Source organism: Oculina patagonica, chromosome 10 (assembly GCF_052425735.1).
Source record: "Oculina patagonica isolate OP01 chromosome 10, crgOcupat, whole genome shotgun sequence".
NCBI lineage: Eukaryota > Metazoa > Cnidaria > Anthozoa > Scleractinia > Oculinidae > Oculina > Oculina patagonica.
Genome location: NC_135767.1, coordinates 13108761 through 13136038, shown reverse-complemented (window position 1 = coordinate 13136038; position 27278 = coordinate 13108761). Strand labels below are relative to the sequence as shown.

The 27278-nt window shown below is 37.6% G+C and overlaps 3 protein-coding genes across 3 annotated transcripts in view; all 3 read right to left on the bottom strand.

Annotated features, from left to right (window-relative positions):
* Positions 1-669: 669 nt before the first annotated feature.
* On the bottom strand, positions 670-1599 carry LOC144667261 (rhodopsin-like). Its single transcript, XM_078528660.1, has one exon. It carries the CDS (start codon positions 1597-1599, stop codon positions 670-672), a length of 930 nt encoding a protein of 309 aa, XP_078384786.1.
* Positions 1600-7726: 6127 nt separating this feature from the next.
* On the bottom strand, positions 7727-9823 carry LOC144667260 (uncharacterized). The gene is made up of 3 exons (XM_078528659.1): positions 9737-9823; positions 8850-9261; positions 7727-8107 (listed from the first exon to the last, which is right to left on the bottom strand). Exons 1-3 carry the CDS (start codon positions 9821-9823, stop codon positions 7821-7823), a joined length of 786 nt encoding a protein of 261 aa, XP_078384785.1. The 3' UTR covers positions 7727-7820.
* Positions 9824-13586: 3763 nt separating this feature from the next.
* LOC144629174 (collagen triple helix repeat-containing protein 1-like) overlaps positions 13587-27278 on the bottom strand; it is a 50396-nt gene continuing 36704 nt past the window's right edge. Inside the window, exon 3 of the mRNA XM_078487387.1 lies at positions 13587-14182. Within this exon, the coding sequence (XP_078343513.1) occupies positions 13832-14182 (351 nt within the window). The 3' untranslated portion in view covers positions 13587-13831. The remainder of the gene's footprint in view (positions 14183-27278) is intronic.

The window sequence follows — 27278 nt, the reverse complement described above, 5'->3', positions numbered from 1 at the left end:
AGAAAATTTCTATAATAAAGCAACTAATAAATAGCCCCCTCTGCAGTTTCGACATCAAAGTCCACATTCCTGGCGTTACAGGGGACTCTCCTGATCGTTCTGGAACCTCTCAAACAAATGAGGGCGGATCTTAATAGTGCAAACGACGTTTTTGCTCTGATCCAGGAGATTCTCATAGCATACTGTTCCCCCTTCTTTAAAGCCAGCTCTGCTGAATATAACCTCACAACTTGGTTCCTTATTTTTGAAAAACATCACCAAGATTTCTCAATTAATTTATACTATATATAATTACACATGTACACCTCAAAACTCAGAAAAAAAAAAGGCTTGGGTAGAAACGAACGAAATTGTTTCTCTAGTGAGACTCACCAAGTGATTTAAGCCTCGGTAGAGGGAAAATGACCCCCCCCCCCCCCCCCCAAGCGAAATTAAGGTGGTTTCCGATCCAGAGAGCACGCGGAAACTGAGTTCAGCCACCTGACTTTAAGAGAGTATTTATACCCCTCCCTGGAAGGGATGCTAGTCCATCGTACGGTTACTCCAGCATTTATTGGCTGTTTATTTGCCCCTATTTACTGACACACCTGGGTAGGGAGAGGCACACAGAGCACTGTCGGCAAGGGCTCGAACCCGAATCGCTCGATCCGGAGTCCAGCGCGCTAACCATTAGGCAATTGCGCCCACCTTTGAGGAAATTGTATGATTTGGTAAAAATTTAATTTCCATAAAAAGCTTCTTTACACCTTCTCTGAATCTTTTGTACCGAATGACGTAGACAATCGGGTTGAGGAACACGGAGGTTTTGGCAAATATGGCAGGAATAGTAGAAGCCAATGGAGATATGTACTTAGGTTTGCCAAATGCCAGGTAAAATGACACGACACCATAGGGCGTCCAAACCACGATAAAACTAGCTATCATAATGACAGCAGTTAAGGCCACTTTCTTTCTACCAAGCACAACTTCTGATGTTTGTTGTGCTCCTTTGCCCCATTCACGTTTTCCCCTTTTTACCATTTGGTCCAAATCGTAGAAGATAATGGAATACGACACAACTATGGAAACAATAGGAGCTATAAAGAAAATGACAAACATGCACACGATGAACGAAGAATTAACCAGCCCGTTTGAACGCCAAATGATTGAGCATATGGCTCCAGCGCCTTCTTCGCCATAAGATGACCAGCCAAACAGTGGAAAGATGCCCCACAGTGCTGCAAATCCCCAGAGGAAAGCAATGATTATTAGCATCTGTTTGCGATTGAGATCTGTTGTCATTGGACGATGGGTCTTCCAGCACTTCTCAACTGCAAGAACTATGTGATGCAATATGGTACCAAAACCAACGATGACACTAACGCATGCGTACCAACTGCATCCTCCTGCACCTAATGGCCACGCGTTGCGGAAGTTTGCAGCTGCTCCAAATGGCATCACAAACACAGCCAACACGCCGTCTGCTATGGCGATGCTTAGGATTGGCAGATCTGATACAGTCAGCAGATGACGGTTCTTGTTGAAAGTCAATATTGTTATAGCGTTGAGTAGGAATCCCAGTACAATCTGGCCAGTGTAGACCCATGCTACGAACAACATTGTTATGTCTCTACTTCTTTGGTTTGAAGTGATCTCTGCTTACATTTCAGGGTTATTGTTGCTGTACTTTTCCTTTTTTCTTTCTTTTTTAGCTTCTTAAATGAATGTTCTTCTTACCCTTCAAATTGTACCGAAAAAGGTGATACCTAAAAATTGACAAATTTGAAAAAAAAAAGAAATGGACACATTTTTACATTGCTAAATAATTAAAGCCCGGCCTGATCGGAAATCAATCGATATAAATCGATAGTTGTTAGTTGATTGAAACGGATTGTTATCGGCTAATCGATGACCAATCGATAGTTACAATGAATTTTTCTTAATTACATCGATTGCTACCGATTGCTGTCGATTGTCATCGATATCTCACAGCGTACATGGGGATCCCTAGGATACCTGAATTTCGTATATACTAAACCAGTGGTAAGCGCTTTTGGCGCGCGCTGATTGGCTACTCAGACTTCCAATATCCTTTGCTTTTCACTTCCATGCATAACCTGCGTTGCAGACGAAATTAAATAAACCCGTGTACATCTATTTACCAAAAAGTAATATACTGTAACTTGCCAATTACAAGGCCCCACTGTAGGGTCTGCTTTGCATTTTACATGGTTGTAGCAATCCTTTGTTATTTCAATCCTTTGCATGACCAGTACGCTTAGCTTCAGAGCTAGTTCAGGTACGCCACGAAAGAAAGTTATAGTGGTAAAGTTCGAGACCTGTAATGCCTGTTGCTCAGCTGTTGGATTTTTTTTGGGGTTTGGTATTCTTATATGCACCAAAACATTTTTGACACATTATGCTGTCCATTTGAAATCCCAAGATTTTTGAAACGCCAATTGCCATCTGAATGTAGCACTCCCCCCTCCCCTCTTTCCCGTATATAAGCCCTCCTCAAAAATGGACCACTGACCTGAGAGTTACTTTGAACAAAGGTATTAGCCTAAAAAATCCCAGCTACGTTAAATAATTTTTCCTCAACAAGTTCGTGACAAAAACACTAACATCATGCCCTACTGGACAAAAGATTGCTATATCTAAATAAAACATTTGTTATTGCAAGGTGTTTGCTACTATTTAACGGTATGTGACATAAGTTATATCGTTGTAGCGGGAAAAAAACGTTTTGCTTGGATCGCTAGATCTTTATCGTTATGCCGGGAATATCGTTGAACCGTATATTGTTAAATCAGCATTCTGCTCCATACAATTTACTGTAACTTTTCCCGGCACAAAATGCTAATCGCTTAATCAGGAATATCGTTAAATGGACGATAGTAAAATCGAGGTTCCACTGTAATTCTGTATTTCTTTAAATTGCTTTTAAATCTCCAGTTAGAAATATTACAACTATATTAACTGCGCGTTCTATCCTTTTTGGTCAAAAAAGTTCTATTATAAGTACTTCTAAAAAGTACTATTCATATTGCTGATTTTGTAACAGAGGCTTTCGTTTTGGACAAGCCTATAGCATACCCTTTATTAAACATTGTACTGTTGTCCAAAATTTTTTGACACATCAAAAATAATATCATTAATATTTTTACCCTCGATTCGTTGCTCACTGGCAGGTATTTTTGAAGTAAACTTGTATCTTTTACTTTGTGTTATTCCAATTGAAGATGAAACTGGTTTATGTTTTTAGAAGTCGTGTTTTGCCAGTTGTTTCACCAATTAATACCCTCCGCAAAACAGCCCACAACACCGATTAATCGGGATTCATGACGTCAATAACTTTAAACCAATCACAGCATTTTTTCGATTATTATATAATCTGCGGCTGTTTAGTGCTCTTTGATTCACCGAGTGCGAGCGCGTAATCAACGTTAATTATTAATTAATTAACTGCCACAATTTTAGAGTTTGTGTAAAGCAATGTTCTTTTTTTAGTGGAGACCCGATTTTTACGATATGGCAAAAGGGACAAAAACAAAATCATATCGTTAAATCGGGATATCGTTGTAATCGAACTCCCGATTTAACGATTTTGCAGCAAAGCAACTAAAATATCGTTTTGTCGGGGTATGGCTAACAATTTTTCCAAGCGCAATCAAGAAAATCACTTAGTCTCTGCAACATGTGTGATAACTGTACTGTAGGTAGTTTATTTATCTGTAACGTACAAATGAATCACAAATACAACAACGGAAACACAACTTTATGTCCTTCCACAGTTAGCGCAGTGTAAACATATTTTGAGAATGTTGTAGATTTCCGTAATAGGAACAAAGGAACAAAGGCATTAGCCTTGAAAATCCCAGCTACGTTAAATAATTTTCCCTCAACAAGTTCGTGACAGAAACACTAACCTTGTGCCCTACTGGACAAAGAATTGCTATACCTAAATAGAGTTTTCCGATTAAACGGAAATGGAACGACTTTTTCCGCCTGTTATAGCTAATTAGATGCAAAGTGCCGTTTGTTTCAATTTGCACAATGAAATTTCAGTTATTATTCATTGTTTACTAGCAGATTAAATTAGCAATCCTTGCAGTAAATACAATGTCTCGTGGTGGAATGCAAACTATCATGATTCTTTTTAAACTGCTTGAAAATCAAGATACATTGTTTTCGTATCACAGTTTTCTCAGAAAAATATATTGAAAACAGCATTATATTTTCTGAGACAACTGAAGAAAAATGTTTTTAGGTGCAAAGTATCCATGGTGTAAAAAAATAGTTACTGAAAGGAGGCGGCTTTTTTATCGCATACGTAAAAGCCTGTGAAACCTGTGAAACTCACAAGTAACGTGAAACAAAGAACGACCAAGACAACAAAGAACCTCGAAACAATAAAAAGCAGGAAAACAATAGCCCCAAAACAAAGAAAAATTTTACAAGTTCTTACACCAGAGTAAACCCCAAACGTTAACGAACATGAAAGTTTTCGCAGCATAACTTTTGCACAACTTATTTTCCATCCAAACAGTTGCCATTTGTGGAACTTCACACTTCTCTACGGTTTTGTTACTTTGCTTATTGCCACCATCTACCAAATAAATAGAAAGATGGGAGTTGAAAAATGAGGCGGTATCTTTTTGTTCTATTGTTTTCTTTTCATTTGCACATAAAAAATTCCACGGGAAAACATCACATATCACCTTTTTTGTTACACCTTAGAGTGAATTCGTGTAACCCGTTTTTTATATGTTAATGAGTCGTCGAATATTCTAATGTTTGTGTACAATCATAGTACAATAAAACAATACACGAGTGGTCAGAAAACCTCAAAGAAATCACTTTAATAGTACAGAAAATAAGTATAAACAGGACGTGTCTTTCTTTAAGCACTTCAAGAACATGTTCAACCAAATCATCGATACACACCTATTGAAAATATGATGATTGTGCAGGCTGTTGAGAAATGTGGCCGCGAGTGGCGTAGCTTGACCAGGTTAACAGTTGGAAATATTTTTGTGCATTTTATTCGAAATAAAAAAGTATTTTTTTTTTTAAGAAAATTCTTACATATTTTATTGGCAATGCACCACATTTTACTGAATAGGCCTTATGCATGATAACGTCATTAGCTCAAAATTCACCACCAAGCCTCGTTTACGAGAATTATTCGCAACCTTTCTCCACCTTCATGCAGTTTTCACGTGGGTATTCTTTTCATCTTTATAAGTTTGCACTTCGAAAGCGAGGCCTGGTGGTGAAACTAGCCAGGTTGACGTAAACATGCATAAGTGATATTGGTATAATGAAACGTGAATCACGCAAAATTTAAGATTCCCTGATTTCGAGTTTTCTGTTTACCGTTATTACGGTAATATCGATGTGGTGAGTAAAAACAAGCAAGCAGATTAATGAACTTTTAATGGGTTAACTAAGTGAATTTATTAAGATTTTCAATAGGCGGAAAAATGCGTTCCATTTAAGTGAATTTTCCGCTAAATCGGAAAACTCTAATAAAACATTTGTTATTGCTAGGTGTTTGTTAGCATTTAACGGTTTGTGACATTACTTATTTCGTTGTAACGGAAAAACTCTTTGCTTGGATCGCTAGGTCTTTATCGTTATACCGGGAATATCGTTTAACCGAATATTGTTAAATCGGGATTCTGCTCCATACAAATTACTATAACTTTTGCCGGCACAAAATGCTAATCGCTTAATCAGGAATATCGTTAAATCGACGATCGTAAAATAATTGTTCCACTATATTCCTTCTAATTCTCTGTTATCATTTTGTTGTCAAAAAGGAAAACCAATGTTACAAATCCTAGCGTATTATGAATATTAAAATTGCTTTTGAATCACCAGTTGGAAATATTACAACTATATCAACTGCGTTTTCCAGTTTTTTGGTCAAAAAAGTACCATTGAAAGTACTTCTTTAAAGTAAAAATATCGTTAAATCGACGATCGTAAAATCGGTGTTCCACCGTATTCCTTCTATTTCTCCTTTATCATTTTGTTGTCAAAAAGGACAACCAATGTTACAAACCCTAGCGTATTATGAATATTTAAATTGCTTTTAAATCACCAGTTAGAAATAGTACAACTATATGAGCTGCGCGTTCTATCCTTTTTTGGTCAAGAAAGTATTATTATAAAGTACTTCTAAAAAGTACTATTCATATTACTCCATATGTAACAGAGGCTTTCGTTTTGGACAAGCCTATAGCATACCCTTAATTATACATTGTACTGTTGACAAATCAAAATAATATCATTTAAATTATTACCTCTCTTTGGTGAAACTGTTGCCCACTAGCGGGTACTCTCTATGGACTTAAACACCAAATGTTCTGGCATGTATTATTCCAATTGAAGATGAAACTGGTTCGTGTTTTAAGAAGTTGTGTTTTGCCGGTTGCTCCACAAATTAATACCCTCCGCAAAACAGCCCCCAAATCTGATTGATAGGGTCTCATGACGTCAATCACTTTAAACCAATCACAGCATTTTTTATTTTTTGACTTTCTTTTATAAACGATTATTGGATGAGGTTTCTGTTATATTCGAAGTAATCAAGGTCAAGGTAGGTGAAAAAAAAACGTGGTGCGATACTCGTGCACGTGCTAGCGATTTGTAGACCTCTGGGAAAGGGGGGGGGGGGGCAGCGCTGACTTTGAACGCTTATATCTTTTTTAAGATTCACCCAAACGCTACTAAACTTTGCAAGTTTATCTAAAATTTATCTGGGAATAATTTGGCCCGGTCTAAATAGAGCTGACGAATAACCAGGCTTCCAAAAAGAGTTACTCGTAAAAATAGGGCTTAGTCCAACCACATTGGCGGCATTAAAATCAATGTGATTTTCCCCTAGCTGATAAAGTAAAGGCCTGGCTAAACTAGGAAACATTGGTGAAACATTGTTGCGGAGGCTAATGTTTCCTAGTTTAGCCGCGTGGGAAACATATGTTGCGAAAACAAATTTTGCTTCTAGCTCGGAAACGAGAAAATGTTTCTACCGCGGGCCAAAAACATTTTTTGCTTTCTGGACACAAATTTTGCTTCCGAAAAATATTTTTTCCCAGTTTAGCCACCATGGGAGCATTCTCGTTCCCAGAGCCCGCGTCCCTTAGACCAGCGGTATTCGCGTTTCCCGACCGCTGGTCTATGGGGATGCGGACTCTGGGAACGAAAATGCCATGGAAGCACGAAGTGATTTTACAGTCGAACCTCTTAATACGAGACACCTAGGACAGGGAAGAGTGTCCGTATTATAGAGATGTCTGTATTAAAGAGGTAGGGTTTTTTTGTGAATTTTCGTCTCTTCCGGACCAGGTGAACAGTCCGTAATAGGAAGGTGTTCGTATTATTAACACGTCTCTAGTATAATAACGGCCATTGTTTGGTCAGGGTCGGGTCAGTGGGGTAAGTGGTATACCAATAATACCAATTATTAATGTATTTATTTTAAAGTGACAGTTAAGTAAAGTAAAATCTTTGAACACACACAATTTTGCACTATGAAGGGCGTGGTCAGTCACGTGATTTCCGCAGCCTCGGTCTGTTATAACGTTATCTCCTTCTCATAGTACTACATCATAAACTTTTTATAATATTAACTTCCAAACTGAAACATTTAAATCTAATGAAGTATTGTTACTAAAAGCATCACAAAACATCCAGATATATTTCTCCTCAAATAAGCAAAATGCAAGCTTTCGGGAAACCTGCCTGCAAATTTTCAATCACTCAGTTTTATTGCATTCAGTTACCGCTTGAACTCGCTGATATCTCAGTTCTGATAATAAGAGATAGCTGCACTACTGAGATGGCGGTACTTCTTCAATCATTATCCGAGACACTGAATGCCACCCTGTGTAAGCGTCGCCGTGTGTATACTCAGAGCACTTGCCTACCCAGAGTTCAACTGTAACCGTGCCCCGTGCGAGGTTCTCACAGAAACCTTCAAAGGAATGATGGAGGAGGATATTTGGAGTAGACTTGAAAAACCATCTGTTGCAAGCCTTATTTGGATAGACTCGAATGTTTCCCTGGTATGAGACTCTAAGCGCTGTATTGCTGTGTAGCTTGTTAAAAAAACATCCCTGAAACAGAGAAATGTGTACAATAAGAAGCCAAGAATAACGCGCATACAGAGGTCTTGAAGTATAAAGTTAAGGGGACCTTATTTTCTCTTGGTACAATCAATTAACACACTGTTAACACGTCCGGGAAAAGGGACTGCAGCTTCGTCATTTTCAGTGTAGACCGACGGAGACAAAGCCAGAAGAAAAAAATATATGCTTTGGTATCTCGGGGATCGTTTCTTTTTGTTTGGGTAAAGAGCTATTATAAAAAAGGTGAAATTTTTTGTTGGCACGAGCGTGGACCAAAGAAAAATCTGAGTCCCCGAACTATTATTTGTTTCAGCTTAGACATCGCTAAGAGAAAAAAATCGTTTTTGTTTCTGACTTGATTTAAACTTTGAGCGCCAGCGATTATATCTAAAGAAATCATCCTTGGCCAAGGTTCCTTCCACCACACAACAACAACGAGGGATAAAAAAAGCAGTATGCCCTTCAGTGGAATCATTTGAATTCTCTTTTATCTTGGGCGGTAATTCAACTTGAGCGACATGAGAACGTTATATGGAAACTAAACTGTTACTAGTGTTACTAGTGTTACTAATGTACTTAAGTTTGGATTTTAATCACTCTTGTATAGTTCTTTAAATATTTTTACATTTTATCGTTAGTTTTTATAGCTTTATAAATTTGTAAATATGACATAATTCAACCTTTTAGGTTGCGAAGTTGTATCAATAAACTATCTATCTATCTAATCTTTAATTATTTTCCCGTTGTCTGTGTCCGTTTCTCCTCGCCATGTGTATTGTTTCCAGTTAGCCAGATGCCTCGGATCAATATCTGCAGTTTCTCCTTTCTCTCCTTTTGTCCCGATCATGCCATTTTCTCCCTTTAATCCTCTGAAACCCCTCGGGCCAATGTTCCCTGGTATACCCGCACTTCCTTTTGTTCCCACTGGGCCACGTTGTCCTTTCTCTCCTATCTCCCCTTTGGGTCCTTCGAACCCCCTTGGGCCAATGTTCCCCGGGATTCCCATAGCACCGGGTAAACCTTGCTTTCTGATGGTACCCTTCTCTTCGTTAGACCCATGACTCCCCGGAATACCCGGAACACCGGGTATTCCTGGAATGCCGTTCGATCCGGCCTTCACCGGCCATCCAGAAAAACGATACGGCTGTTAAAACCAAAAACAAACTGTTTCAATAAGTGGTTTTCAGTTGAGTGTCGAAAGTAATCCGGAGTTATTTTGCGCTCTGTGATTGGCTTTTTATAAATCTCGCGCCACCTATTCAAAAAATCAGACGATCAAAACCAGAAGGCATCGCCACTAGGTCCCACGTCCCGCGCTTAGCACCAGTCACGTGTATTCACTTCGTGTTCTCATTGGTTTATTATACTGCTCGAGTTGTGATTGGCCATCGTTATTGCTTTCAACTGGTTTGGGTTTTTTCGATACGCAAATAAAAACCACTCTTAGCCGTAAATCTTCGCCCGTATCCAGTGAAGCAGGGAAGTAGCTTTACTCTGAATAATTAGATTTTGTTATTTTTAGTTTATTTTATAGTGTCCACAATTAGTCTGTGTTTTTTTAATGCTACTTCAGTATCGACACTCAAAAAAAAGGATTCTTAGCTTCTTCATTATTCTACTTCTGAAGGGACTCTACTGATAAAACTTTGTGTTGGTTTCTCTTGCCATGTTTTGATCACAGTTCGTTTCGTCTGTGAGTCAGTCATTTCACAACTCAGTCATAGTCTCTCTCAGGCCCGTAGGGAGGGGGGGGGGAGGCGACGGGTGCGTCCGAACTCCAACACCCTCCCCCCCCGCCCACGAGACTTGGAAGTCCGCTCATTGTGAAAAAAATATCAAAATAAATAAATAAAGGGAAATGGCATTTTTATACTTCGACTATTTACATTTAATATCATGGTTCTTTGGGTTGAAGGTCGTCCATTTTGGACCAAATTCTCTGATTCTAGGTTAACTTCAACGATACATTCTACCAAATGTCCTTCACTGTCAAAAATACGTTTTGAATTAAAAAAATGTACCAGAATGATTGTCGTTGCTAAGTTCACTTTTGCCTGCCTTGTTTCCTAACAAACTGTCTTCAAAACGCACGAAATGATGTCTCAGATAACCTAAAAATTTTCCGGGGGAGGGTATCCCCCAACCCCCCTACCGTCTCGCGCCTGCGGCGCTCGAGATTTCACGCCGGAAGCGCTAATGCGCACCTCCCCATGCAAAATCCTGGCTACGAGCCTGTTTCTTTTGTCGTCCGTTTAATCCTTTACGCATTCGATTACAACCTTTTAGATTAGTGTTTCTTGTTCTGTGTAGACAAGACAAATCTTTCATTTTTTTTTTTTTTTTTTTTTAATTGCAAACACACAAAAGCACATCACTTACAAAAATACAAAAAAAGTATGCCCACTACTCACTACTTATTGTACAAATCTTTCATAATCTTGCATCTGAATTTTTAATAGTATATAACCGTATGTGTGCAAATGAATTAAGACGGAATCCGCCAGGACTTCGAGTATATTAATTGGCCAAAATTATGTACCAAAATTATTTTCATCTTATTGCAAACTTCTGTTATTGTTTCAAATATCTTATCAATAAAAATCATTTCTAATACTTCTAAACATCGAAAACAAATTTCGAAGTTCAACTGAATTCCACTGAATCGCTTAAAAGACGATCATACAAAATAGCTGCACGTGAGATTTTACCTATAGTTTACATGGCTCTTGTGTATTTTGAAATTCGTTTTCTCAGGCTCTGATAAGAAGTTGTTGGTGGAGTTATCACGGATAATTGCTTACAACTTTAGCTTTTAAAAAGGGTAGAAAAAAACGCAATAAGATTTAAATTATTCTGGTAATTGATTTTTGTCCAACTAAAATTCATATTACTCGATTTTCCGATGGATTCCGTCTTAAATTGTTACTATATACTAAATTGTCCTTGAAAGAAACTTCGAACCTACTTTGCATTTGACTGTCGAAGCGCGTTCTTGTTGAGGACAACAAGACAATAGCGATAAGGGAGAAAGAGAAGACACCTCGCATGTTTTGCTCAGTACTGATCGAGTGTTTCAAACTATTTCTTGCCTTCAACGCTTTGCAACCTCTGGAAGAGGAGAGAGAACTCATTCCCTTTATTGCTTCCCTTCAGCTTGTTTGCACATAACGAAACTTCATTCCAGTATATAGAACTAAACAATTGGTTTCCTTGGACAAAGAGTGACAGTCGATCTGATGCAGTGCTTTTGGCACAGAACCAGCGCGGTATAAGAGTTTAAGGCCTACTCTGGGACCCAAAATCGCCCAAAGTCGCCTAAAATTGCCCAAAGTCGCCTAAAGTCACCCTAAGTCGCTCTAAGTTGTTTTATAGATAGTATAGATATTTTCTGTAACAATGCTTTATGGTGTACCAGGATGATTACCATGTACACATACCACAACTATACTTAGGTCGGTCACCTAAAATTGCCTAAAAGGTCATCTAAAAATCCCCCAAAGTCGCCTAAAGTCGCCCAAAATCGCCTTAAATCGCCCAAAAGCGCCCGTAATTTTGGACAAAATGAGTTTCCCTAATGGTCGCGGGTCGCGGGTCGCGGGTTTCAAGTCGCGTGTCGCGGGTTTTAAATAAGTCGCGGGTTTTGAAAAAAGTCGCGTGTTTTTAAAAAGTTGCGAGTTTTCAATAGAATGCATTTATTTCTCAGTAGAATTCATTCAAACAAATTTAAACCGGTTGCAAAGACGCCGGTTTTAAAATGATCGCGTTTTCTTAGGAACTACGTTACGAAGTAACGTTGCGAGTTTTACAATCAAATTGCGAACTTCGGAACAAACTTCCCAAACTTTGCCGACTGAACTTCTGAACTTCCCAAGTTTGCAAGTTGAGGAGGAACGAGACACGTTATAAAGTGGTGGCAGAAATATTTCAGCGATTCTAGCTGCTCGAGTTTCAAAATAGTTGTTTGAACAAGCACCGCGTCGGTATATCAACGTTCTGACCTACAATAAGTATAAGGATAAGGATTACATATACCGTCCGTTGCATCACGTCCTGAAAAAAAAAAACATGTTCAAATTGGGTATCAAACATTGCATGATTTGCAATCAAGCTTTTAAGTTTGAAAACAACGTTGCGCGCGAGCGATCATGAAGTTGAACCAAAGTATTCATGATTGAACGCGTACGGTTGATAAATATATTTTACTAGTATTCTGTGGCAAAAACTCTTTCAAATAGTTTTAACTGGCGCAGATTTTAAAAACCCTTCTGTAGTTATGTTGACAGAAATGGTTTTGCTTCGCTAAACCATCGGAAGAAAACACGTACCATAAAAATAGAGTTGAGCCGTAAACGTGTCGCGACTTTTAATTCAAATTTGTCTGACTCTTTCGCATTTGTATAAAATTAATTTTACGTGAAGATCGGTAAAGCCGTCCAGTGTCATTCGGTTTACAAACGCAGAAGACTTGACATTGAAGTTAAAGCCTCACAAAAATTTTAAAGATGTATTTGCTGTATATAAAAAGTTAAATTTGACCAAATTTCAGCCGACGTAAAATTTATTTATCGGCAAATCGCTCATGCGAAACGACGTCAGGCTCTTCAACTTCAACCAAATATTTTGTAACTCTAGCCACTGGAATCGCTGGAACATTACCGCTGCTGCCATGTTTTCTTCACCTGAATTTCCGACATGAACATGACTTTCGAGCAACATGTCTTGTTCCTCCTCAACTTGCAAACTTGGGAAGTTTAGCCGGACCAAAGTTGGGGAGTTTGTTCCGAAGTTCGTAATTTGATTGTTTAACCCGCAAATTAATTGGCTACTTTGTAACGTAGTTCCCAAGAAAACGAGTTTAAATTTGTTTGAATGAATTTTACTGAGAAATAAATGGTTTCTATCGAAAACTCGCAACTTTTTAAAAACACGCGACTTTTTTCAAAACCCGCGACTTTTTCAAAACCCGCGACTTATTTAAAACCCGCGACACGCGACTTGAAACCCGCGACCCGCGACCCGCGACCATTAGGGAAACTCGACTAGGCCTAGTTTAGCTGACAAACGTTTCAACTAAATCCTACTCTTTCAGTTTAACTGTTTAACTCAATCTCTATTGCCTTTTTTTAAAAAGAAAAAAACTTTATAAAAAACAACTGTTTGACAACATAGCTCCTTTAAACACGCCAGGAATCACAACTAGCTTGAGCATGACACTATACACTGACAGTACCTCAGTATAAATGGAAAATCTGACAAACGTGCTCGGTGGTAAGGGGGGGGGGGGGGGGTCAACTCGTCCAAGCGGGGGATAACAATACTCCTAGTTGCTTTGTGCTACAGAAACTGAGATAAGCTCCGGAAGAGAAGGCCAGTTCGACTCGAATGCGACTTAATTACCTTTTACTTTGATAAGCAAAGGGACTGGGAACACAAAACAAAGGTAAACATAAAGTAAGTTTTATTTTACCCACAGCTTCAGTCTGATATTACATTTTTTCTTTTCATAGTACTCGATCATTATCTTTAAATTATGAATAATACCATCCCAAAACATCAAGAGAAACAAGCTTAACGGAAACCTGCATTCAAATGTTATGTTATCAAAAGAATATATCAGGAATATTCTTGCAAAAATTGACTGTGATATTATCACTCAGTTTTAATACATTTACTACTTGAACTCATTGTTATCTCAGTTCTGTTTATGAACAGCACTACTGGGATGGCGGTACTTCTTCAATCATTATCCGGGACACTGATTCCCATCCTGTGTAAGCGTCACCCTGTGTCCAATAGCGGCACTTGCCTACCCAGAGTTCAACTCTCACCGTGCCTCGTGTAAGGTTTTCACAATAACCTTCGAAGAAATGAGGGCGGTGAATATTAGAAAGACCACCAGGCCAGTAATTATAGAGGACTGAGTCGATCGTCATAGGACCACTGCATTCATTGCCGTTAAACTTGAAATACCATCTGTTGCAACCGGCACTAGTATAGATTCTAATGTTTCCCTGGTAGGAGACTTTAAGCGCTGTATCGCTGCGTAACTTGTTAAAAGAACATTCCTGAAACACAAAAATGTGAAAATTATTCAGAAATACTGATTCAACTTACAAAGGAATTACGCGCAAGAAAAAGTTTTAAGTTTTTAAAGAATGAAAAACCATATATTATGCAGGTGTAATCCTGCCAATCGATTTATCATTCAATCAATCACTAAACGAGTCATTCTACGAGACCCACGGAAATAGACACGTCAGTTTTTAGTATAACCCAGCAGAAGAAAGATATAAGACTAGCTTGTTGTAAGTTCTTTCGTCATGTTTACAGGTTTCATTTTTCTAAGTTTGTACAGACAACCACCCTGCTAACTAGGGCGTGCTCAAAAAAGGAACAACGTATTCTTATTTGGCTTATACTTTCAATTCACACAAATATTGTATAGGAAAAAACGTTACATCTAAGTCACTTAATTTTACCATGTACGCTCAACGGAACTCCAATTTTCTTTGGTGGACCGTCACTAACTCGTCCCCACCTCGGTTTCTTGTTGATGCCGTACTAAGTTGTTTCCTCTTTTTTGAGATTTCTACATGACAACTAGCAGATAACACAAATTTTCCTATTTTCAGCTACACTTGTCCGTGGTCGGCAGCCTTTATCTTATCTACCCTTTATTACTGAGACTACTGGAACTTTCATTATTATATTGCAAACCGCACTTGAGCTGAGAAAGTCAATAAAAGCTAAATGGTTACTAACTTTTATTTTCCCGTTGTCCGTGTTCGTTGCCAACTTCCATGCACATTGTTTCCAGTTAGCCAGCTGCCCACTGACGGGGGTGCTTGGACACAGCAGAAAAATGGCGAAAACGGAGGACGCGAAGACAACAAACATGATTTGCTCACTTTACAGTGTTGAGAGCTGGCCAACTCGTCTGCAACTGACAAAACCTTCGGAATTGAAAATTAAGAAGTTATTTTATGGTTCTCTAAATACACAAAGCTCTTTTCCGCTTAGCGGGAATTTACCCTGCATTGATTGGTTGCTGTCCCTATGATCGACATATGAAGCTAAATTGCTGGAATCACGTTTTGAGAAGCATGTAAACTACATGAGAGCTGATATATATGTATATATAGATTACTACATGTAAGATCTTGATATCGGTGTTATTCACGAGTGAATAAGAACAATTTCGTGCTCACCGTCTCTAATAATCGAGAATCCCGCGACAGGACCGAAAATTCGAATTATATTTTATTTTGTCAAAAAGACCCATTTGGTGAACTATTTTCAAAAAAAAAATGTTTTAAAGTTCCAGCGAGTTTAAATTTTTGTGAAATCCAGGAAAGTTTGAAATACCCCTAAAGAAGCAAAACAATGGCGGATAGAATTCACACAAAATAGAGCGCATTAAACACACCAGTTCAGAAAGGTTGCCTTCGTTTTATTTTTAACCAATATCATCTCTAGTTAAATAGGTTTTTCCCCAATTTTTTGCCTTTGAATTATACAGTTATCGCGATTCAATTTTCACACCAAATTTTAATTGATTTCATAAAGTCATAAATAGGTTTTTTTTTTTTCTAGTTAAATAGGTTTTTTCCCAATTTTTAGCCTTTGAATTATACAGTTATCGCGATTCAATTTTCACACCAAATTTTAATTGATTTCATAAAGTCATAACTCTTCAAGTCTACATATGTCTTGACAAAGACGTCGCAAAGAAAGAGTTATGCTAATGGTTTGTCGTATCTAAAAAAGGTAGTTTAGCGATGGACTAGAAATACTCCTAGCCGCTTAAACAGAAACTGGGATAAGCTCCGGCATGATGAGCCTCTTGACTCGACAGCACGCTTTACCTTAAAAAGGTAGTTGCTTGTGAGTAAGTTTGATGTCAAGCATGATGTCTGATGTCAAAACAACCGCCATCTTAGATTTCAAATTTTTTCCAAAACGTCAGAAAACCACCTAAAATTACTGTAAGGTTCTCAAGACCAATACAACGGTTCAAAGAAAATCTTAAAAGGTGAAAAATAATTGCATAAATAATTTTAACTAACAGTTTCTTTGTAGTTCAGTTTAAGTATTTTTTTAATCTTCGCGGAGGAAATGCTATATTTGTCAGTTGCGACGGTCGGGCGCTTTGCGACTCAGTTGTTCATACTGTGGCATGGTTAAAATAGCAAACGTTGTCGATTGCATCTTTTCTAAATATAGTTGGTTCCATTCGGTTTAATGGAGTGTTTCCTGTGTAGTGTCGCTGAGTAACTTTACTCGTTGTCTTTTTTTGTCTTGCCCTGCGAGCTTTATTTCTGTTTGTAATTTCCTTACTTTTCTTTAGCCACGGGCAGGCAACCTCGTCCCCAGGTTCAATCCGTACGTACGTTAGTCCGGGAGCTAGGAGCACAGAAATGATGTTTAGCACTTCAAGAGTACTGAAAAGGTTTGACAACGGATTTCAATAGATTAAAACCTCCTCTTTCACGCTAGGTAGTTTGTGGTTTCAAATTGTGGTATACGATTTGAGTTATAGCTATGTTTTTGCCAGTCGGTACAGGTTAAAAAAAGGTCTCACATGAGAACGAGGCTGACATTGCCACTCAATTTATTCATAGAAACTTATTCGATAAGAAAATAAATGTTATCCAGATAACTGATAGGACTCTATGAAAGTCGATTTTATGGAAAGCAGCACGGCTTGCAAAGAAATCACGTGATATTTGTCCTCGTTTTGTGTGACGTGTCACAGCATTCTCATTCTCTGTTACATAGGAACAGAAACTTTTCGCTTACGTTCACCTGCAAACCATTTATTCTTTCATTTTGCTCTTTACACACTTAAGAAAAGCAATATTTTTAAAAATTCATCACTTGCTGACGTTAAAAATTTGGTAAAAGCCGTAAAAGTGACGCCTTTTTACTGAAGCCTCGCTTTGGTGTTAAAAGGGAAACGAACAGTGATAATAAACTTGTTTAGGAAAGAACAACATTTGATAAAATTTTTCCTAACAGAAAATATCTAAAAACAGGTGTTGTCAATCGGTTACACTAGAAAATAAAGTTAGAGATCGCAATTGGTGCTTAAAAATATTCTAAGATTTTATTATAACTTGGGGTACTTACCATTTACACCAAAATTCCGGAAACTCCTGATAGAAATTCAAATGGTACGCGCCATTCTGTTCGGAAAGCTTTAGAAATTATGGACTACTGGGCGGAGTTATACACACTTTTCAATCTTTTTAGCCTTTTCAGCAGTTTTGGCTCTAATTCGTAACTTTTCCTTCTCCCATAAGGTTAGGTTAAATCAGTTAATTTTTACGCATAAAATTTTAAACCGGATGGTTTGTGTAAATGGTAAGCACCCTTGTTCTCCATTTCGTTAGTTATATACGGACGTGATGGCATCAAGAATGTTTCAAATTTTAATTTTAAAGCGAACGACTTTTAGAAAGTCTAGTCTCTACTCAAAAGCGCGTTCGAACTGCATTAGTCGGTTTTAAAGGTTTTCTTATTCATTTCTTCAGTGTTGTTTTCACAACACGACAGCATGAACCAACATGAAGTAATGACCAAATGAGGGAGGGTGGTGGAGGTTAAAAAAAGAACTGTTGTAAGTTGGCCAAGTGTCTCAACAGCTGCTTGTAAACTTCCATGCACATACATACATTTCCTTGAAGATAGCTTTCAAGAAACGACAAAAAATGATATTGAAGACTGTTACGTTTATTAAAAATCCTGTTGCTCTATTCCCTCAGCCCTCGCACGTTTAAAACTGAAAGATGTATAAGCGACTTAGCCTCGAGATTTTTTCTAAAAAAAAAAAAGATCTACTTTTTGATACAGAAATGATCATTATAGCAATTTTCCCCGTGAATGTTTTGATGTGCCGAGCGTTTGCCTGGGACCGTGTTTAGTGACGTGTAGGTTAAGCCTATTTCAGCTTTTTGACATATTTCTTCGTTTCAATCACAGCGTTCCTGACTAATATTTAGGCACCAATACAGAATGAGTAGATTGTAGCAAGCCATTATCATTCTGGGATGAATGTTGCATTATTTTACATTATTTTCTGACTTCGTGTCTGACATAGTGACGTTTTGATGTAATGTTGAGGATATGTAAAAAAAAAAAAAGAAGATATAATGCTGTCATACGTCGTCAAAAACCAACGAAAAACATCAAGAACAAAAAAAACTAATGCAAAAGTTGACAAGATATTTCAGAATAAGTCTTAAACAATATTTTGCAGAAAGTGACTGTCAACTGTGGCTTTCGGCTCGTCATTGGGTTGCTCAAAACACACTCTTACATAGTAAAACCTGACCAAAGGAAAATAATTTTGATGTGTCTTACTAATTCAAGAACCTAAGTGGAAGATTGAATGACGTTTGTTGAAGAGACTTGCTATTTTGTTTCTTTTGACACAACATGACTCATCCATAGTACAAGTTAGTCAGCCTTGCCTGGGAAGAGATTCAGGTAGAAGCTCCCCCAGCAAACTTCGTTCTCGGGTCTACCCTGTTACTTTCTCCAACCATCCTACGATTTCTTGATAAGCCTGTGTTAATACGAATGACATTCCAAGTATTTTGCTTTCCATTATCAATATCAAAGTTTGTAGAATTGCATCCCAGGAGTGAGAAAGCATGAGTAACTTTTCACAACTGCTTACCAAACATTGATGAAGCAATTTTGTGTACTTGAGTGTATTTTGTTTGAACTTTAAACACTGTCCGGAACCACGGCTCTTGGCAGTCAATTTCCTTGCATATAAATGAGTACCAGTACATCACTCATTCAGAATCTGGCGATTGAATGAAAGCTCTCGCATGATCTTTTGCATCATCTTTGGCATCGTGTTTGGTGTGTGATAGAACCCTTCTGATGGCTTTCTCGTTGTTTGAATCTAATGGTCTCATTAATTTTGGACTTTCTCTTTTTCAAAGAAACTGCAAAATTTCTAATTTTACATTCAGTAGCAATAACAAGGTTCTTGTTTTAAGTATATTTTAAGAATCGGATTGGGGGAGGACACGAGATAAGTCCTGTTTTTCGGTTTTAAAATATATATATATATATATATATATATATATATATATATATACAGTAAAAACCCGCGGGTGGAAATTAGACTCCATTTGTATAAGAACCTATTTGGCTTCAAATTTGGAAACAAATTGTTATTTTCTAAAATTTATTAAAAATGTTTTTGGGAAGTTTGGACAAAGCATGACTGTGCATATATATAATGTCATATTCTAAATGACTAATGCTTTTTACATAAGCACTTATGTGGTATGCAAATTTTATACATGGAATACGCCGAATATCACTAAAAGTTCTATAAGCATTAAAGTGAATTTTCTTTAGAAATTACGAACTTATTAAGAATCTGAATAGCCTAAAATAATTTGTGTTACTACCATTTATATTAGAACCTGTTTAGGCTAACCTGGGAAAAAGTAGGCTCTTACTCGCAGGTATTTCCATGCATTTAAATAAAGGAAGTGATGTATGTGGGCCATTAATATCAATTTCAATGTCTTTTCCTCTATTCGTTTGCTCTGCATCTTTGCCGGGCGGATATTGGTCAATAACGATCAAAGACAATGAATCTCCCCGCACTATTGAAGTGCTTTGAGGCAAGCGTACCAAATGTTATTACTTCGGACGATTGGAGACTTAAAGTGAGCCATACCGCCAACCAAGTAAGAGCCTGGCTTCTTAGTCATAAATTATTGGAAGGCTTAGCTATATACCTGCCTCTTCCCCAGCCCATCCCCCCCCCCCCGGGCCCCTGCCAACCACCAACCCTCTCTCCCACAAAAAATTCTCTTTAAGTCGAAAGGGAAATGATAAATGTGTCCGAGATTCGAAAGAGGGTGCGAGAGCTGCCATCTTTAAACCCTTATGTGCTGCCCAGTTAGGAGCTCGATTCGTGAGAAAACAACAACAAGTTTTGGTCCCTGAGTAAGGGTCAAAAAAGAGATGCCAAGGCTCTTCCTGTTGAATTCTCTGAGGCGACTTGAATTGCAAATGAAGGCGCTGACTGGGCAACACAGACGTGTTTCATTACTTTTTTTTTTAAAGATTGTAGTTCCCTCCATTTTTATGCATTTCCTGGTGATTTGAACTCGCTTGCTGTAACTGGGAACCGAAATGCTCAAACAGTTTCAGTTTACGCAGAATCAAAAACTAAGATCGCTTAGTAAGATCGCTTAGGGCGGTTAGAGAAAGCGGCAGAGGTAGACGAGAGAACAGCAAACAAACCAAAGCTTTGATCTATAGAATTATATATGTATATAGATCTATATGTATTCATCCCGAAAGAGAGCTGTTTCTACGTACTGCGAATGGGTTGTGCTATGTCATTTACTGTGAAAAAAGAACCTTACAGTATGTTCCTGAAGCTAAAGTCATTTAGACTTACGTTTGAATATATAACCTACAACTACTAAAGACCTTGCCATAACCCGTTGGGCATGGGTGGAAAAGTAAAAAAAAAAAATGCTGCATTGTACGGGGGACCGAAACAGAAATAGGATGACTGTTTCATTAAGCGACTATTTGTGACCTGGTATTTACGATATTCTAGGCGTCATCACGACCGTTTATTTTAAATTTTAAATTTAAATTTAAATACGAGACAAGTTTTAAGTGAAACTAAGGTGGAAACTTTCTAAATCTTCTCCTTTAAATTTGGTCTGTTAGGTCTTGTCAGAACATAGTTTAACGTCATATTTATTTTCTACGCTACCATTGAAGGCACCTGCATGTATTTTAAATATTTTCTTGTAGTCAAATTTCATTAAACATTGCTTCTTTCTTTGCCAAGTTTAATATCATTCTCTTTTCCATCAACATGAATGCGAGGCTTCAGTAAAAATGCGCTACTTTAACTCCTTTGGTCAAGGTTTTTATCTCAACAAGTTATAAATTTTAAAAATATTGCCTTTCTTTAGTGCGAAAAGAGAAAATTGAAAGAGCAAACGGTCTGCAGATGATTGTGAGCGAAAAATTTCTGTTCCTATGTAACAGAGAATGAGAATGCTGTGACACGTCACACAAAACGAAGACAAATACCATGTGATTTCTTTGCAAGCCGTGCTGCTTTCCATAAAATCGACTTTCATAGAGTCCTATCAGTTATCTGGATAACATTTGTTTTCTTATCGAATAAGTTTCTATGAATAAATTGAGTGGCAATGTCAGCCTCGTTGTCATGTGAGACCGTTTTTAACCTGTACCGACTGGCAAAAACATAGCAATAACTCAAAACGTATACCACAATTTGAAGCCACAAACTACCTAGCGTGAAAGAGGAGGTTTTAATCTATTGAAATCCGTTGTCAAACCTTTTCAGTACTCTTGAAGTGCTAAACATCATTTCTGTGCTCCTAGCTCCCGGACTACGTACGTACGTCGCGACCCCCAAACTCAGTTCGATGGGTTTACCAATTTTGCTTACTAATGAATGCTCCGCTCGCGCGGGAGGTTTAATTTTGTACGTGCGAAGAAACACGTGTACGCTTAAAGGCTTATTAATTGGTAAGTATATTAAACCAAAGAATTGAAATTCTTATTATGCATGTTTGACAAGCCATATCAACGAACTAAAAATGCTCATGATCATAACAAATATTTTAGCTAGCTCTAAGCCGTTTTTAACCGGTGTAAAATCCTTCTAACGTCGTAATTGAGATACCTCGCGATCTTACAGCACAACAACAGTGACGTCATAATAGGTGTTTTTGCAACCTCGCTGGTTGCTGCTGCTGCTGGTAATTTTTGTTATTTTCCTTCATAATATTTCAAAAAGAAAATGGAATGAAAATGAACAGTTCAAAATACCAGGCGATGGTGTTGGGAAAAAACAAAGGAGCCGAGCTGGCGTTCAAATGTGACGAGTCACAAGTTCCCACATCCAAAACAATGGAACTTCTTGGCGTAACAATTGATGACAAATTGAATTTCGAAAACCACATCGCTAAAATATGTAGAAAAGTCAGTCAACAAATTGCTGTACTAAAAAGGATGCAGAAACTGTTGCCCTTTGAGACAAGAAGGGACCTTTACAAGGCTTTCATACTGCCGCACTTTAATTACTGTTCGGAAAAGTGGCACTTTTGTTGTAAAAAGTCAACTGAAAAGTTGGAAATGGTAAACAAACGAGCGCTCCGTTTTGTTTTCAGGGAAAAGTCCACGCCTTATGAGGAACTATTAAAGCGTATTGGTCTCCCAAGTCTCCGCGAACAACGGTTAGCGAAAATATAGTCCACAGTTGTTAGCTAGCGATGCCGGTCCTACAAGCTTTCGTGAATTTATAACAACAAGACGCTCCACTTATAACCTTAGAGGCAACACAATTGTGGACCTTCCGAAAGTAAATTCAACAAAATATGGCCTTAAATCGCGGAGATATACTGCATCGAAGTTGTGGAACTCTATACCAGACGACACAAGGAAAATTGAAACTTACACGATTTTTAAAACGCACCTAAGAACATTTTAAAAATCTTACGGGACTTTGACCGAGTAGTTTGTAAATAAAGATTGTATTGTATTGTATTGTATTGTATTGTAAAACTAAAAGGGATTAAAAATATGCTTTATAAAGTAAAGGGGATTTATGTTTGCAAAATATGTGCTCTCATGAGCCGAAATCGGTTTTGTGCTACGAGTAAAAGGTTTTAAAATTGTGTCCAATTCAAGAACAAAAACAGTTGTTATTTTACACTTTTAGCAAAACAAAGGAAAATGCTTCGTTTCAGTGGCCATCAAAAACAACAACATATTTCCAAGCGAATTAAGGAAATAATTTAAAGGGAAGAAACTCCTTGAAGCCTAGTTAGCAATAGTGCAACTTTACCTGAAAGGTATTAGTCCTGCCTGAACTTCTCAACAGCTCGAGAAACTGTTCAGCTGAGGTACCTCACTAATGCTTAAGAACATGCATTCTACAACCTGATTGGTTTGCATTCCAAATATTGTTTGCAAATAATATCTGTTGGAACATGAGAGAGCACTGATTAATGTTTTAGAAGAGCTCAAAACAGCAGCTGTTAAATCAAGTCGTCACGAGAACTTGTTTCCACAATTCGTGTTATCACAAACTTGTTAACAAGCTTTTAGCTTTGTTATTACAGTTGTTTCGTGATATCATAAACTTGTTAACGAGCTTTTAGTTCTGAGGATACTAGTGACAGACTGACAATCAAACATTGTTTGTTTAAGAATTTTATCTAGAATATAAGCTCTAAGATATAAAGATAATCGTAGGAATTGGCAATCCGACAGTATGTTTTCTAAGCGTTTACATTAAGATTCACATTGTCGGCAGTTTTTTGCTGTTGTTTCGTGTTATCGCAGACTTGTTTACAAGCTTTTAGCTATGAGGATAGTCTTGAGAGACTGACAAACAAACACAACTGTTTTAAAATTCACAGTCTGCATATTTTTATTGTTGTTTCGTGTTATCACGGAATTGTTAACAAGCTTTTAGTTGTGTCATCAGAGTTGATTTCACTGTTGTTTCGTGTTGTTTCACGAATAAACAAGCTTTTAGATTTGTGGATAAGCGTGACAGATCTGACAATAAAACAAACTTGTTTTACCATTCATATTCGGTCGTTGTTTCCACAGTTGCTTCGTGTAATCATAAACCTCTTAACGAGCTGTTTGATATGATGATTATCTTGAAAGACAAACAATCGAACAGAACTGTTCTAACATCTTTCACATTAAGCTCTTCTTTTCACAATTGTCTCCGTGCTTATTTATGCATTACACAAGCTTTTCTACAGACAATCGTGCTACGAAATTAAACACCGAGCGAGCCTACAAAAAGACCCCCTTTGGCACTGTGTTGGCCTCCATTGTCAGAGTAACGGCCATAAAAAAAGAGCTCCCCACGTTTTCCTTTTTATGCGTCCCCTGTTCATTCACGTTGAATTAACAGTCTCAAATACAATATATGCTACCAATAATGCTTTCCATACAAGCTTAAAAAATATAACAGATAATGTACAATCCTGAATTCAAAATTTGTGTTCACCACATTTTTGGCGAATCGCAGGCAAACCAGAAGAGAACGCTGTTGGCATAGTGCATGTTATTATACGGTGAAACGGGAACAAACTACGAATGCAACTTAAAGGGAAAATCGAAAACTTTTAAACTACAAGTTTCGTGTTCTCTCTTAACTTTATATTTGGTATATAGTTGACTAAAACGTTTCTTCATCAGCAATATTAAAGTGGATTATAACCCCAGAAAACGAATGTATTTCTTACAATGCTCACACCGTTTACTTGTTTACTTGCAGCACATTTACACCATTCTCCGTTTACCAGTGCTAAGTTCAGGCACTTGCGGGTGGCAAATTCTGAGGTTTTGCAGAATACTGCATGACAGTTTCATGTATGTTTCACTATTTCTAAGCCTTGATTTCGCTTGTTTGACCCCTCACAACAAAACCTACGGATAATTTTAACAAGACAATCGAAATAAAATACTCCTTGGGCCGTTTTAATTCTAGTTTTGGTTTAGAAAACGAGACAAGTTGGGATCACGCCACACCAAAAGCTATCCAGTTGATTTAAGTTCTCCCCTGAACCAAAGAAATCGCCTCAATAAAATGTGTGATTGGCAGGCTTAACAGTTCAGCTTAATTCCTCATTTAGGATCGCTCCGTGTTTAACAATCCGAAACAGCCACTGCCAGCATTAGCATTCGGGTTTGACGATCGTTTACAGTTGTTTGGATTCAACATGGACGGTTTTAAACAAGATTAAAATTAATTGTGAGAGACTGACAATTCAAAACAATTGTTTTAATATTCACATTCGACCGTTGTTTTACAGCTGTTTCGTGGCATCATAATCTTTACAAAAAGCTTTTAGATATGAAGATAATTGTGAGAGACTGGCAATCCCCCACAACAATTTTTATATTCACATTCGCGACCGTTGTTTTAAAGTTGTTTCGTGGTATCATAAACTTTACAAAAAGCTTTTAGACATGAAGATAATCGTGAGTGAGTGATATTGAAACATAACTGTGTTAAAATCTATAATTTTCTATTGTTTTCACAGTTGTTTCGTGTTATCACGAACTTGATAACAAGCTTTTAGCTATGAGGATATTCTTGAGAGATCTGTCAATCAAACAGGCTCTTGGTTTAGCATTCACGTTCGGTCGTTGTTTCCACAGTTGCTTCGTGTAATCATAAACCTATCAAGCTGTTTGGCATGATGATGAAAGGCAAACAGTCGAACAGAACTGTTCTAACATCATTCACATCCAGCTCTTGTTTTTGCAATTGTTTCGTGCTATGCATTATAAACTTTTCGACAAGCTTTTCTATAGACAATCGTGCTACGAAATTAAACACCGAGCGAGCCTACAAAAAGGCCCCGTTTGGCATTCTGTTGGCTTCTATTTACAAAAGTCCTAACAGAGTCCGGCGGCCATAAAAAAATTCGAGCTCCCCAAGTTTTGCTTTTTAATGCGTTCCCCGTTCATTCACGTTAACAGTCAAGTTAACAGTCTTAAATACAATACCATGACATGCTATCAATAATGCTTTCCATACAAGCTTAAAAAATATAACAGATATTGTACAATTCTGAATTCAAATTTTGTGTTCGCCACATGCTTGGCGAATAGCAGGCGAACCAGAAGAGAACGCTGTTGGCATATTACATGTAATTATATTGTGAAACGGGAACAAACTACGAATGCAACTTGAAGCGAAAATCGAAAACTTTTAAACTACAAGTTTCGTGTTCTCTCTTGACTTTATATTTGGTATATGGTTGACTTAAATGTTTCTTCATCAGCAATATTAAAGTGGATTATATTCCCAGAAAACGAATGTATTTCTTACAAAGCACACACCGTTTACTTGTTTACTTGCAGCACATTTACACCATTCTCCGTTTACTAGTGCTCAGCTCAGGCACTTGCGGGTGGCAAATTCTGCGGTTTTGCAGAATACTGCATGACAGTTACATGTATGTTTCACTATTTCTAAGCCTTGATTTCGCTTGTTTTACCCCTCACAACAAAACCTACGGATACTTTTAACAAGACAATCGAAATAAAATACTCATTGGGCCGTTTTAACTCTAGTTTTGGTTTAGAAAACGAGACAAGTTGGGATCACGCCACACCAAAAGCTATCCAGTTGATATTAGTTCTCCCCTGAACCAAAGAAATCGTCTTAATGAAAAGTGTGATTGGCAGGCTTAACAATTCAGCTTAATTCCATACGTAAGATCGCTCCGTGTTTAACAATCCAAAACAACCTCAATTAGCATTCGGGTTTGACGCTTGCTTACAGTTGCTTCCATTCGACATGGACGGTTTTAAACTAGAATAAAATTATGAAGATAATTTTACAAAAACTGACAATTCAACACAACAATTTTAATATTTACATTTGACCGTTGTTTTACAGTTGTTTCGTGGTATCATAAACTTTAAAAAAAGCTTTTAGATATGAAGATAATCGTGAGTGAGTGATATTGAAACATAACTGTGTTAAAATCTATAATTTTCTATTGTTTTCACAGTTGTTTCGTGTTATCACGAACTTGATAACAGGCTTTTAGCTATGAGGATATTCTTGAGATATCTGTCAATCAAACAGGCTCTTGGTTTAGCATTCACGTTCGGTCGTTGTTTCCACAGTTGCTTCGTGTAATCATAAACCTATCAAGCGGTTTGGCATGATGATGAAAGGCAAACAGTCGAACAGAACTGTTCTAACATCATTCACATTCAGCTCTTGTTTTTGCAATTGTTTCGTGCTATGCATTATAAACTTTTCAACAAGCTTTTCTATAGACAATCGTGCTACGAAATTAAACACCGAGCGAGCCTACAAAAAGGCCCCGTTTGGCATTCTGTTGGCTTCCATTTACAAACGTCGTAACAGAGTAACGGCCATAAAAAAATTCGAGCTCCCCAAGTTTTGCTTTTTAATGCGTTCCCCGTTCATTCACGTTAACAGTCAAGTTAACAGTCTTAAATACAATATCATGATATGCTATCAATAGTGCTTTCCATACAAGCTTAAAAAATAAAACAGATATTGTACAATTCTGAATTCAAATTTTGTGTTCGGCACATGCTTGGCGAATAGCAGGC

What these genes read in the sequence shown, in the direction of transcription:
- LOC144667260 (XM_078528659.1), bottom strand. Translation starts at nt 9,823, where the DNA reads ATGACTGACTCACAGACGAAACGAACTGTGATCAAAACATGGCAAGAG. An exon ending in TCAGTAGAGTCCCTTCAGAA is followed by an intron (nt 9,262 to 9,736) that starts GTAGAATAATGA and finishes TGGTTTTAACAG; the next exon opens with CCGTATCGTTTTTCTGGATG. An exon ending in CACAGACAACGGGAAAATAA is followed by an intron (nt 8,108 to 8,849) that starts TTAAAGATTAGA and finishes TTTCTCTGTTTC; the next exon opens with AGGGATGTTTTTTTAACAAG.
- LOC144667261 (XM_078528660.1), bottom strand. Translation starts at nt 1,599, where the DNA reads ATGTTGTTCGTAGCATGGGTCTACACTGGCCAGATTGTACTGGGATTC.